Here is a 12,990-nt window from a genome sequence, read left to right as displayed (position 1 = left end):
CGGGTTTGGGATTGAAGAAAAAGAGACACCCCCAAAGTTCGGATTATTCTGTAATAATCCAAAGTTGGGATTATTGGAACAAAATCAATAAAAGTTGAGATTATTTTTTCTAATTTTTCCTATCTATTATGTGCAACTTTTAGATATTAATTGTGAAATATAAAGTATTTCAAAAAAATCAAAAGTTACATATAATATATAACGGGATAGAAAAACAAATGTAAAAATCAATATACACATTAAAAGAAATTTAAAAAGATATCAAAACATTATACCACAAAAGCCAGTATTTCTTATAAGAAAAGAGGAACGTGGTATAATAAAAATAAGTCAACCCAGAGAGGGTAAGCTATTAATATACCTCATATGATGGACAGACGTTAGCACTGACATCAGTAGCTATAAGAAGCATAATTTATATTTGTTCACCCCAAAAGAAAAAATAATTTATATTTGTTGCCGTCTAATAGAAATATAAAATAATCAATACTAGTGTTTAATATTACTCGTACTTCATAATCTCCTATATATGTCAAACACAACACAAGCTCTCCAATCTCATACAAATCACTAATTCAACAATTCACCCACCAAAACACAAGCGCACCCAACCTCAAAATGGCAGCAGACTCAAATGCATCATCTTCCAGCACCCTTTCTCTACAAGACAGAGTAGCTATCGTCACTGGAGCCTCCCGCGGCATTGGTAAAGAGATCGCTCTCCACCTTGCATCCCTTGGCGCTAAAGTCGTAGTCAACTACACTTCAAATCCAACACTAGCACAAGAGGTGGTATCCCAGATTAGCTCTCATGGGTCTGAAACCAGGTCTGTCGCGGTCCAAGCAGATGTCTCTGATCCAGCTCAAGTCGAGGCCTTGTTCAATGCAGCAGAAGAAGCCTTCCAGGCCCAACCCCATATTGTTGTGACCACAGCAGGCATCCTTGACCCAAAGTACCCTTCCATTGCTGAAACCACTATAGAAGATTTCGACAAAGCCTTTGGTGTAAATACTAAGGGAACATTTTTGTGCTGTAAGGAGGCAGCCAAGAGGGTGAAGCGTGGAGGTGGAGGACGGATTATTACATTCTCATCTTCTCTGGCAGCAGTTTACCGGCCAGGGTATGGAGCATACACGGCTTCCAAGGCGGCAGTTGAGGCAATGACCAAGATTTTGGCGAAGGAGCTCAAGGGAACCAGTATTACAGCTAACTGTGTAGCTCCAGGTCCCATTGCTACTGAGTTGTTCTTTGCTGGTGCCACAGAGAAAATCCAGGCAGCAATTAATGCTTCACCGATGGAACGACTTGGTGAGCCAAAGGATGTTGCGCCGCTTGTAGGATTCTTGGCTGGTGACGGTGGTGAGTGGGTCAACGGCCAGATCATTCGAGCCAATGGTGGATTTGTATAATATAGAGCATGGGATGCCTTCTTGATCTGACATGTTTTGTGTAGACGATGAGGTTTCCTGCTTGAGGGGATCCTTACAAATAATACTCTGTTTTATCATAGTACTCACATTACTGAATCATGAACAATTGCCAAATAAAGATGTTCACAATCTGTGTATTGCCAATTCTAGAGCTAGTGAAAATTTGATTCAAACTCAAAATACTACTACCTTGAATTTAATCAACAAATTACAATATGCACAACCTAAACTGGCTTAAAAGCTGGCAGGCAGGTCTGTCCTTAGTAGGCTGGAACCAACTACAAACTTTTAGGTTTATAAAACATTCTTCTTTGACCCTAAGACGAAATGACTTGAGCTAAACCTTTTTATTAAAAAGAGAAAATGGGACATTGATGGAAGGATAAATCACAGATCCCGTCAAAAAAAATAAATCAATAATCACAGATTATCTTGATGACACAAAAACAACATATAATTAACATTTCGAGCATGTTTGGTAAGAGAGTTTTTTGGGTTGGGAATGGATTCAATTAAACAATTACCGCTACCAACTGTTTGGTTAGAAGGTTTGCATAACCTAGGGGTAATAGTTTCCACATATTTGTTTCCTCTCTAAAACCTAAGGTAATAATTGAAAAGGTAAGAGTTAAATGATTCCTTTTCATGATTAAACCATACAAATGAAAAGGTAAGAGTTAAATGATTCCTATTCTTCCCTCTTATTAGTTTCCTTTTCACTTCATTTCCAAATTCATACCAGTTGCCCCCATATAGTGACAGTCAACCAAAGGTAAAATAACCCATGCATTGATATATTGAGTTCATTCTAGGATTTCAAGCTACTGCAGACCTGCAGTGGTTTTCCTATTTGAGAGCTTCATAACAACAAAATATAGACGATGTATAACTCTATCGCTCTACAAAAGACAAAGACATATTCATCACTAAAATCAATCAACTTGATAAAGATATAAAAGGAAATGCATCTACCTTTACTGAGAATCTGAGATTGTTGAACAACCTATTTCCCAGCTCTACAGCATAATGATGTACATACTGAATTATTCTTTCTTCTTTGCAACATCGGCTTTTACATGATCAGGTATCCAGGACGACAAAAAGAGGGGTATTATTGTGCATGCTGCTTGTATCAAAAGTCCAAGCGGTAATCCAGAGAAATTGGTCCCAGTAACACCAACAAAAGATGCAAGTGCAACACCAAGATACCCACCAACAATCATTGCAAGGGCAATGGCAGACATCACAAATGCCATCAGAGAACCCTCACACCCAGGTGGACAGAGCTGTGCAATCAAAACACTAAAGGGTAGTATCTTGAAGAAAAAAAGAACCTCCTGTAGACCAGAAAAAATTACAACATACACGGAATCTGGAAGCCCCATGTTCTGATAAAATTTGGTAACAAAAAACGAATCAGAAACCATGAAAACAGCAAGAGTCACTTGAATAGCACACATTACTTTCCTCGGGGAAGCTGATTTCAGGCTCTTGTTGTAAAAAAAACTCCACAAAAGCATTCCTACTTGGCCAAACACCTTGGAAATCCCCAACACTGATGAATCAATACCTAAAGCCTGAGTTTGATAGTAGAACATTGTTCCAACAAGGGCAGGGGTCATGGCATAAGAGGCTACAAGCCAACCAATGGAGTAAGCAATCTCTGGCTTGCGCAGTGCACTTGCAAGCTCAGCAAGCTTGTCTTTTATCCCACCAGCAGCTTGATTATTGGGAAGGTTAAGAGATCTCTCATTAACCAATATAGTTATCAAGAACTGGATGATAAGGATTGCACCATAAGCTAGGAACATAAATCGTGGGCTAAACTTTTCAATGGCAACCCCTCCTACTAAATTCCCAAGAACTCCCCCAACTGAAGAAGCCATCCAAACAAAAGATTGAAGCTCCCCTGAAGAAGATGATTGCCCTTTCTTTGATGAATCGGGTTGTTTGCTAATCTCAGCTACCATAGCATCATTAGCAACCTCAGCAATAGAGGCACCTAAGTTGCTCAGGAGGAGATAGAAAGTAATGGTGGAGATAGAGATGCTTGACGAAGCAAACATAGCTACTGCTATCCATGAAACAGCTTGCAGAATAGCTGCATCCATAAACATGAACAAGTAAGAACTATATTGTACCAGGCTACCAGCAATATGAGAAAAACTAGCACAAGATTAAAAAAAGGCCACAATCCAATACTAAAAAGAGAGTTAGAATCATTTTCCAAGTAGCCTAAGCTCATTTTCAGTTCAACCGCAGAGCATCAAATTAGCTACACCTTCTACAGATTGAAATTTGGGCTCTAAACTCTTCACCTTACAGAAATAAGTTTAGAAAAATGCCAATAAGTTTTGATGAGTTACAGCAAATTCATACTTCAATATAAGGATTACCCAAGTCTGATTCACAACTAAGATACTACCTTTTCTTATTACACCTTTTTCTAATTTCGCAAACCACTTATACTACCTTACACCACAATACTTGCTCCTTATCAGTCACTCTCATATCTTATTCACATTTTTCTTACATTCACCCACCTTTTTAAAATCTCTCTAACTTTATTCACCTCTCTATTTTACCTTCACTCGCTAATCAACACACTCTCTTCTCTAATTGCTTCAATTTGTGTGCAATTTGGAAATGTTAAGAAATTTCGAAAACAGAGGTAATACACTTTCACAACTTCAAAAAAGCTCCAACAAGTTCAAAAAAATCTATAAGCTAAGTATAAATTTTACACATAAGTTCAAATAAGCACAAATAAGTACGACTCCTCCAAGTAAAAAGAACGAACCATTATAAAGGTACTGTGCCCAAGTATACATGGCATTTTATCACATCAAATTGTAGTCTTTCTATTTCAACTGAACTTTCACAATTTGACTTTTTCTAGTGACACATACAAATCTTCCACCCCTATCATTTTCTAGCTAAATTTTTCCAAATTTGATATCCACAAATCACAACCTTAAATAATCAAGTACAAGTATTAATAATTTAAAAGAAAATAAAACCCAAGACCATACAAATGACATATCAGAAAACCCAAAAACATAAAAGTCAACTAAGACAAATTGACAAGTGAGGAGTAAAGTGAGAAAGTGTTCAACATAACTTTACTTGCACTGTAGCACAAACCAATATTCCATATAAAAACTAAAAAGTGCATATAACAGCCAGCTAGTTTAGTCGGTAAAGTCCTCGGGGTGGTTTAAATCACCCCGGATCAAATCCCGACTACATCACCGATTAAAAAAATAATAAAAAGAGGGAGGAAGAAAGGGTTACCTCCAAGGGAAATATAAGGAAGACGATGTTGGCCATAGAAGTAGACAGAATCAGAAACGACGCCGTAAAGGGGTTTACCAACCATAGGAAGATTAGCAGAATTGAGAAGAATCTGAAGGGTAGAAGGGTCAATTTGAAGACCATCTTTAAGGAAAAAAATGATGGCTAACCATGGAAAACACCGGAATCCTTGAACCCAGTATCCCATTCCAAGTAAACACTTCATCATCCCCATTCCCTTTCCCTTTCCCTTTTCCCCCATTTTTATCACCCAAATAATGGAATTATGTAATTCGATTAATTTGAGCTGAAATTTGGAAAATTTTCAGATTTGGTTGATGATGATTGGTGATTTGAAGCGGTAATTTGGGAAAGAGAGGGAAGGTTCAGGAGAGAGGAAGATGTGAGGGGGTGACTTAAGAGGAAAGAAAAGAAAAGGAGAGAGAGTAGGGGTGGCAATATCATCCAAACCCGATGGATAACCATCCACCCGATCCAAATATATGGATGAAAACCCGAACTTAAGCGGATGACGGATGGATGATGGATGGGTTGGGTGACGGATCGGGTCGGATACGGATGATGGTACATCCAACCCATCACCCGATCCATCACCCGACCCATCCATCCACCCGTTAAATTTATATATAAAAGAATAAAACTAAAATTTTTTTTTAATAAATTAATGTCTATTGTAGTGTTAGGAATTGACATTTGTTTTTAATTTAGTAAAAAGGAACGAGTATTAGAAGGATGTATAAAAGTTTTAATTAATTGATCATTTTTTTTCAAATCTCAATTTTAATTATTAATGTGCAAAGTTGTATTTATATATATATATTTCACCCGAATTATCACCCGATCCACCCGATTCATCCATGGATGACGGATGGATCGGATGTGGATGAAGGAAAATTAGGTAATGGATGGGTCGGGTGATGGATTGATTTTTGGCGGATGGAGGCGGATGAAGCATCACCCGACCCACATCCGATCCATTGCCATTCCTAAGAGAGAGTACGTGGTGACTGGTGAACTACTAAAATAAGACCAATGAACAATGATTAATGATAATTAGGGTCCCTTTGATTTAATTAATTTTTTTTTACTAGATCGAATCGGATTGAAAATCGAAAAATTAAAATTTCTTTAGACTATATTGAATCCGATTGAAAGTCGAAAATTTAAATTTCTCAAAAATGAGAGACTAGACTAGTTCTCTTAGATTCGGTTTGAAGTGGCTTTGTTTTTCGGTTTGGGTCAATTTTTTGAAGACCCGTAGTCCTAAATGTTGCACCAACTATATGAACCTGAACAAATAATACTCCCTCTATTTCTTTAAGTGTGTTTGATATGTACATAAACATGAACAAATAAGAAATCTATTGTACAAGCAATATGAGAACAACTAGCACAAGATAATAAAAGCCACAATCCAATACTAAAACGAGAGTAAGAACCATTTTCCAAGGAGCCTAAGAGCACCCTTAACCATGAGTGGAAGAAATTATTTGAGTTAATGTTTACATAAAATAATATTAAAAGTTTAAATATTGGTGAACAGTGCTATGAACAACTATAAACCGTTTGGAAAAGCAAACCAACCGTGAAAAATTGTTTGTCCGACAAAAAATTGCTTTTGGTGATATTTTATACAAAAAGTCACGTGAATTTGGAAGGAATTATTTTTTAAAAAAAAAAAATTAAAAAGGGGAATTGGTGACATTAGCATCATTTAAATTGCGCCACTTATCACCATGCATGTTGTTGGATTGGTTATTAACGTTACAAAAAATTATAACGTTACCATTTATGTATATATAACGCTAAGCAGACAATTAATTAACAACAATAATTATGGTAATTTTAGCTAATTTCGCACGCAAATAATGCTAATAGTAATTTCCTAATAATAAAACGTAACTAATTACGGTAATAACAATAAATTACATATCAAATGAGATTAATATAGGAAAAATACATTTTAATAATCCCAACTATTAGCGATTTACTTCCAATAATCCCAACTAAGGTTTATTATCTAATAATCCCAACTACGCTATGAGTTTTCCTCCAGCAATCGGAGTAACTGGGTACCTGCTGAAGTGGTAACTGTTTTTTTAATTCCACGTGTCATCACGTGGTTTGTCTAGAAAAAAAAATTTAAAAAAAAGAGAAAAAAACCAAACACCCCGGCCACTCCCTTCTCCATCTTCCCCCACCGTAAAACCATTAGTCCAACCCCTGACCCCCCTCGGAAACCGGCCAACCGCCCCCTAAAACGGCCGGCCGACCCCTCTAAAGTCCCAACCCCCAAAACCAACACAACCGCAATCAACCACCTGCAAACCAACACCTCAAGCTTAGTGAGAGTCGAGAACTCTGACGGAATTATAGCACCGGAATTTCACCGCCATAAACCACCTGCAAATTAACACCGCCACTCACCGCAATCTCAACCCCCATGCATCAATGGCGGACACAACTCGAATCCCAATCTCAAGCTTCGTAAAACCCCACCCCGATCTACCACCGTTTCGAATCCCAGGCCAATCTCTCACCATTTCAACTTCTGTCCTCAAATTCTTCGTTCCTCGCCACCGAAACTCCTCCGACGATGTCACTTCCATGCTCTTCACCACTCACCAGCCTCGGCTCTTGAATCAACGACTGTGCTGATTTGGTCTGCTAATTGAAGTAATCCCACTGGCCGTTGTATTGGATTTGGGGGTTGGGATGGGTCTGGCGGCTCTTTAAGGGTGTTAAGGTGGCGGCGGCTGGTTCCAGGTGGGGTAAGGCTGTAAGGGGTTGGGCTGAGGGGTTATTTGGTGGGGGAAGGGGAGAAGGGAGTGGCTGGAGATTTGCGTTTTTTCTTTTTTTTTTTTTTTAATTTTGAGCCAATCATGTATCGACACGTGTCATGGTTACCTCTTATAACAGTCGTTGACTCTTCGTTGACCGGTTGGGACTGCTAGAGGAAAACTCATAGCATAGTTGAGATTATTAGATAATAAAACTTAGTTGGGATATTTTATTGAAAGTAAATTGCTAATAGTTGGGATTATTAAAGTGTATTTTTCCACTAATATATTACTCCGTATTAATTATGTATGTATTTTAATTTTTAGTAAAAAGATAAATTGAGGTGGGATAGGTGAATAGTAACATGAACAATTTTTTATTGGTTCATGGCTAAGAGGAGGATGTTGGAAATTATTTGTTTGGTTTATGTCTATAAGAGAGAGAGGGGTTTTTTTTTTTTTTTTTTTTTTTTTTTTTTTTTTTGAATAGTAACATGAACATTTTTTTATATGTTCATGAATATATAAGGGTGCTCTAAGCTCATTTTCCACACAACCGGAAAACGCAAAGCATCAAATTAGCTACCCCTTCAACAAATCGAAATTTGGGCTCTAAACTAATCACCTTACAAATATAAGTTTAAGAAAAACTAATTGCAATAATTCAAATCTCTAGTTATTTTTAAATTCCAATATTTTGAAGTGTTATAATAAGTTCTTCTTCTCAACACATTCACCTTATTCTACTTTTCAGGGAAATGATTTGGCACACCCCTATATGAGAAGAGTATAGAAAACTGCGCTCTCACATCGGGGTGTGCCAAAATTAGTTTTCTATTTTTCACTACTCCCTTTTACTACCTTACGGCACTATTTTTAAAACTATTTCACTTAAAAAACTTCGTACAAATCTTCCACGCTTATCATCTTCTAGCTAAATGTTTCCAAATTTAATATTCATAAATTACAGCCTTATATGACCGAGTGCAAGTATTTTTTTTTTTTATATATATATATATATAAGTAAGGAAATATTGCTCCCATAAATCCCAACTTTGGCCCGTCCGCCCAAATTAATCCCTACTTTTGATTATTATCTATTGCACCCAACTTTAGGGGTGATTAATTTTCGTTGCACCCGTTTTACCTGTAACCTGATTAGAAGGTCACCTTTTTGTGAGTTGGAGGTTTCCCTCTTTTGTTAGTGCCACGTCAGCTTTCCCTCCCAACTACTCTCATTACTCTCTCTGCTACTCCCTCCCTTTTCATTAACTCCTTCATTTCGTACAACAGAGCATCGAAAAAAAAACTCAAATTGACGCCATTATTGAAGCTCTAACCACCATTGTACTTGGGGAAACGTGACGATCGTCGATTTCTGAGAAGGAAAAGCACCAATAGTTGTTGGGAAAGTGTCGATCTTCCATTTTGGGTAAGTGTTTGAACCCTAATCTTTTGCTTCATTTCTGCCGAATTTGTGCTTAAATTATGCATATTGTCGTGAAACCCTAACTAATTACACTTGGAAATGACTAATTTCAGTAATGATATGACTTATATTTGCTTCAAATCTGCGAATTGTTGTGTGTTTGTGATACTGGGTGTTTTGTTGTTGTTGGTTTGACTGCTTAAATTCGAACCCTAATTGCCTTGAATTAGTGTAGTGTTGGTTGTAATGCAATTGCTTTTAAATTAGGTATGGCTCCAAATAAATTTACCTTGAAAATGTGGCATGGAGGAGTGTTTCAACATCTTGACAATGGTGAATTGTGTTATATGAATGGTAAAGGTAGAACCTTTAATGTAAACCCTGATCAGTTGTGTGCTTTTTATCTGATGGAATTGGTTATGAGGTGTGGGAAGTATAAGGATAGAGTACAGGGGTTTATGTACTTAGTTCCAGGACTGAGCTTGAAAGGTGGGTTGAGGAGAGTTGATGATGATGACAACATGAGGGAGATGATAGATGTGTCACTTAATAATAGAGTTGTTGATGTGTATGTTGTGCATGGTCAAAATGACCCAATACTCTTCCCAAAAGAGAAACAGCCTACCTCATCAAAAAACACAAAAAATGTGAGAACTAAAAAACTACCTGTGAAGAGGGGACCACAAGTGAGAGCAAGTCCAAGGAACAAAAGTCAGCCTCCCTTGACTATTTTTGAGCCTTCCCAAAATACCCTTGACAGCTCATTAAATGAAAAAGAAGATGCTCCAACTCCTTTTGTTGCCATTCCACCCACCAATACTGTACCAAACCAAAGTACTCTCAAAGTGAAATATGTTATAAACCCTAATTCAGACTTGGCTAAAACATATCCCACAGCACCTACTTTTCCTTCACCTTCACAAATCAACTCTCAATTGTTGAACAGTTATGAATGGGAAGATGCAAGACCTGACAGCCCCCTTCCTTTACATGAGCTGATTCCAACAGTTAGTTCTGAGAGTGACAGAGAGGATCCACCCTATCAGCCACCAGAACCAGAAGTAGAGGTGAACAAGGGGAAAAGGGCAGCTACAGACAAGGGAAAGGGGTAGAGTCAAGCAAAGGGAAAGGGGTATCTGTAGACAAAGGGAAAGCACCAGCAACTTTTTTTGGGGAGGTGTACTCAGATGTGGACAGTGATGATGCAGAGGATAATACTGGGGGAGAAGATGAACCTGGGCAGGGTGATGACCTAGATGCTGAAGTAGGAGAACAGGTGCAAGGGTTAGATGACTTAGAGGTAGAAGAGAGGGAGGAGTTATTGGATGAGGAATATGAATCAGAAACTGATGATGAGGAGTACAGTTTAGCTAGGCAAAGGGTGAAAGATGCAACTGCCAAGTTAATTGACAATGCTAGGAGAATACAAAAGGAGACAGTTCAGTGGCTGAATATAGACAAGGAGGGAGAGACAGCAACTGAGGTTGGTGAGGGAACAGCAGCAGAGGTTGTTGAGGGCAGAGCAGCTGAGGTTATTGAGGGGACATCAGCTGAGGTTCTGGGCCACAGAGTGACTATGAGCTGAGTGATGATGAGGTGCATACACCACCTGACAGTGGTGAAGAGGAGTTAGAACCAGGAGTCAGAATAAAGCCCAGCAGATCAGTGTCACTTGCACACACTGATTTTGCCACTTTCAAATGGGAAGTGGGGCAGAGATTTGCTAACAGATCTGAGTTTAGGGCAACAGTAGCTAAGTATGGGATTTTACAGGGTAGGGATGTTTATTTCAAAGTGAGTGACAGTGGAAGGTAACAAAGAACAGGGGTTTGCTGTGTAGAAGGGTGCCCTTTTTATCTGTATGCTTCATGGGACAGTAGAAGGGCTTGTATAGTTGTGAAGACTGTGAGAGGGGAACATTGGTGTCAGAGGAACATGAAGAGGAATAGGCAGCTGAAGTCAAGTTGAGTAGCTGGTCAGTTCCTTGAGGTTTTCAAGACAAGGCCTCACTGGCCTGCAAAGGAAATCCAGGAGTGTGTGAGGAAAGCTTTTAAAATGTTGGTGAGTAGGGATTTTGCCTACAAGATTAAATACCAGGCACATAGAATGTTGCATGGTTCTATGCATGATCATTACAACAAGCTGGGTAGCTACATAGCTGCATTGCATAGAACCAGCCCTGACACTAGGTTGGAGTTGGTTACAGATTCTGAGAAAGAGCCTCCAATCTTTAAGAGGCTCTTTATATGCTTTGAAGGGGTGAAGGTGGGGTGGCAGGAGGGCTGCAGGAAGGTGCTTGCAGTAGATGCTTGCTTCATAAAGACCTTCTTGGGGGGTCAGCTTCTGTCAGCTGTGGGAAGAGACAGCAATGACCAGATGTACCCTGTTTGTTGGGCCATTGTTGAAGGTGAGAACAATGAGAGTTGGGAGTGGTTCTTCAAGCAGATGCAGAGTACTCTGGATCTAAAAGATGGGGAAGGCTTGGCAATCCTCTCAGATCAGCACCAGGTTTGATCTTTGCTTTAATTTGCTGCTTGCATTAGTTTCTTTAATTTAAAAATGTCTGATCCCAACTTACTGTACAGAGCATCTTGCATGGAGTGTCAGCTGTGCTGCCAAATGCAGAGCACAGGCATTGTGCAAGACATATCTTTGCACATTGGCACAAGACATATAGGGGAGATGAACTCAAACTGCTTTTTTGGAGGATAGCCAAAGCATACAACATGGCTGACTATGAGGAGAACCTTGAGAATTTAGGAAAGGTGAATGAGGATGCCATGAATGCTTTCATTGGCTACAACCCTAAGCTGTTTTGTAGGGCATTCCTGAAACCTGATGCCAAAACAGATGCCATTACAAGTAACATTGCTGAGACTTTTAATGGCTATATCATTCAAGCCAGGACAAAGCACTTGTTGTATTGCCTAGAAGACATCAGAACTGCTTTGATGCAGAGGCTAGTGATGAAGAGGCAGCAAATGATGAAAGCCACAACAATGCTTTGCCCAAGAATTCAAGCAAAGTTAGACATAAAGGCAGCTGAGTGTGAGGTCATGCCATCTTCTAAGACCCTGTTCAATGTGACATACTACTTGGATCAGCTAGTAGTGAACTTAGAGACAAGGAGCTGCACATGCAGGAAATGGGATATGCTTGGTATCCCATGTTGCCATGTAGTGGCTTCTATTTATTACATCAGACAAGAAGCTGAGCAGTATGTTGATGAATGCTACCACAAGGCAACCTACCTCAAAGCTTATGCAGGTATACATCTCACTTTTAACTTGCCATTTGCTTTTTAATGTTAACTTAGTATGTAAATTCAAATTTTGGGTTGTTTGATGTATGGTCTAGGATCTATTCCTCCATGTGAAGGGGAAAGGCATTGGCCTAAGATCTCCATGCCAATTGACCCACCTCCAATTAAAATTGGACCTGGGAGACCTAGGAAGAACAGGATCAAGGATCCTTTTGAAAATCCCAAAAAAGCTGGAACCATCACCAAGAATGGAGTAGAAATGACATGCTCCATATGCCACACCAAGGGACATAATAAAAGGAAGTGTCTTGAGAAAGACACTAGACAACCCCCTCCCCCACCTGCTAAGAAACCTAGAGGCAGGCCAAAGAAGCATCCTGTAGTTGCAGAAGCTTCAACAGCCCCTCAGGCTGAACCATCAACTGCACACCACTCAATGACAGTACAGCCTACTTAACTAGGTAGGGGTGGCAGGATGATTCACATGGGAAGGGGTTCAAGAGGTGGGAGGGCAGGCTCAAGCTCTGGTGCTGGTGCTGCAAGGGGGGCTGGTGCTGCAAGGGGAGGAGCTACTGCAGCAAGAGGAAGGGGAAGGGGCAGAGGTAGGGGCAGGAACCAGCAACCTGTTGGTGTAGGTGTGTTATTTGCACCTGATGGATCTGTAATTACTTCAGTAAGTGTACAAGTTTGTATCTTTTTTTGTTTTTTTTATTTTTTTTACTACTTTGTCCAATTTTCTGATGTTCTATGCTTTGCCCTTTTTGCAGACAACT

The 12,990-nt window shown here is 39.2% G+C and overlaps 2 protein-coding genes and 1 pseudogene across 3 annotated transcripts; 2 read left to right on the top strand and 1 right to left on the bottom strand.

Annotated features, from left to right (window-relative positions):
- Window positions 1-396: 396 nt before the first annotated feature.
- On the bottom strand, window positions 397-5,138 carry LOC145607750 (putative folate-biopterin transporter 7). Of its 2 annotated transcripts, none has more exons than XM_081663340.1 (3): window positions 4,726-5,138; window positions 2,404-3,532; window positions 397-1,497 (listed from the first exon to the last, which is right to left on the bottom strand). In XM_081663340.1, the coding sequence occupies exons 1-2, from the start codon at window positions 4,985-4,987 to the stop codon at window positions 2,475-2,477; spliced, it is 1,320 nt and encodes a 439-aa protein (XP_081519466.1). In that variant the 5' UTR covers window positions 4,988-5,138; the 3' UTR covers window positions 397-1,497; window positions 2,404-2,474. The 2 variants fall into 2 exon arrangements, with proteins under 2 accessions (XP_081519466.1, XP_081519467.1); XM_081663341.1 differs by having other exon boundaries at window positions 397-1,436.
- LOC145607751 (NADPH-dependent aldehyde reductase-like protein, chloroplastic pseudogene) lies at window positions 619-1,410 on the top strand (annotated as a pseudogene).
- Window positions 5,139-11,010: 5,872 nt separating the features above from the next.
- LOC145606988 (uncharacterized) lies at window positions 11,011-12,674 on the top strand. The gene is made up of 3 exons (XM_081662790.1): window positions 11,011-11,463; window positions 11,541-12,222; window positions 12,313-12,674. Exons 1-3 carry the CDS (start codon window positions 11,011-11,013, stop codon window positions 12,672-12,674), a joined length of 1,497 nt encoding a protein of 498 aa, XP_081518916.1.
- The last annotated feature ends 316 nt before the right edge of the window (window positions 12,675-12,990 follow it).

This window comes from Chenopodium album, chromosome 23 (assembly GCF_948465745.1).
Source record: "Chenopodium album chromosome 23, dcCheAlbu1.1, whole genome shotgun sequence".
Classification (NCBI taxonomy): Eukaryota; Viridiplantae; Streptophyta; class Magnoliopsida; order Caryophyllales; family Amaranthaceae; genus Chenopodium; species Chenopodium album.
This window is presented reverse-complemented; position numbering and strand designations above follow the sequence as displayed.

Coding starts and splice junctions, on each gene's coding strand:
- LOC145607750 (XM_081663340.1), bottom strand. CDS start 4,987: ATGGGGGAAAAGGGAAAGGGAAAGGGAATGGGGATGATGAAGTGTTTA. Junction 3,533..4,725: donor TCCTTATATTTCCCTTGGAG/GTAACCCTTTCT, acceptor TTATGGATGCAG/CTATTCTGCAAGCTGTTTCA.
- LOC145606988 (XM_081662790.1), top strand. CDS start 11,011: ATGTTGGTGAGTAGGGATTTTGCCTACAAGATTAAATACCAGGCACAT. Junction 11,464..11,540: donor TCCTCTCAGATCAGCACCAG/GTTTGATCTTTG, acceptor CTTACTGTACAG/AGCATCTTGCATGGAGTGTC. Junction 12,223..12,312: donor CTACCTCAAAGCTTATGCAG/GTATACATCTCA, acceptor TGTATGGTCTAG/GATCTATTCCTCCATGTGAA.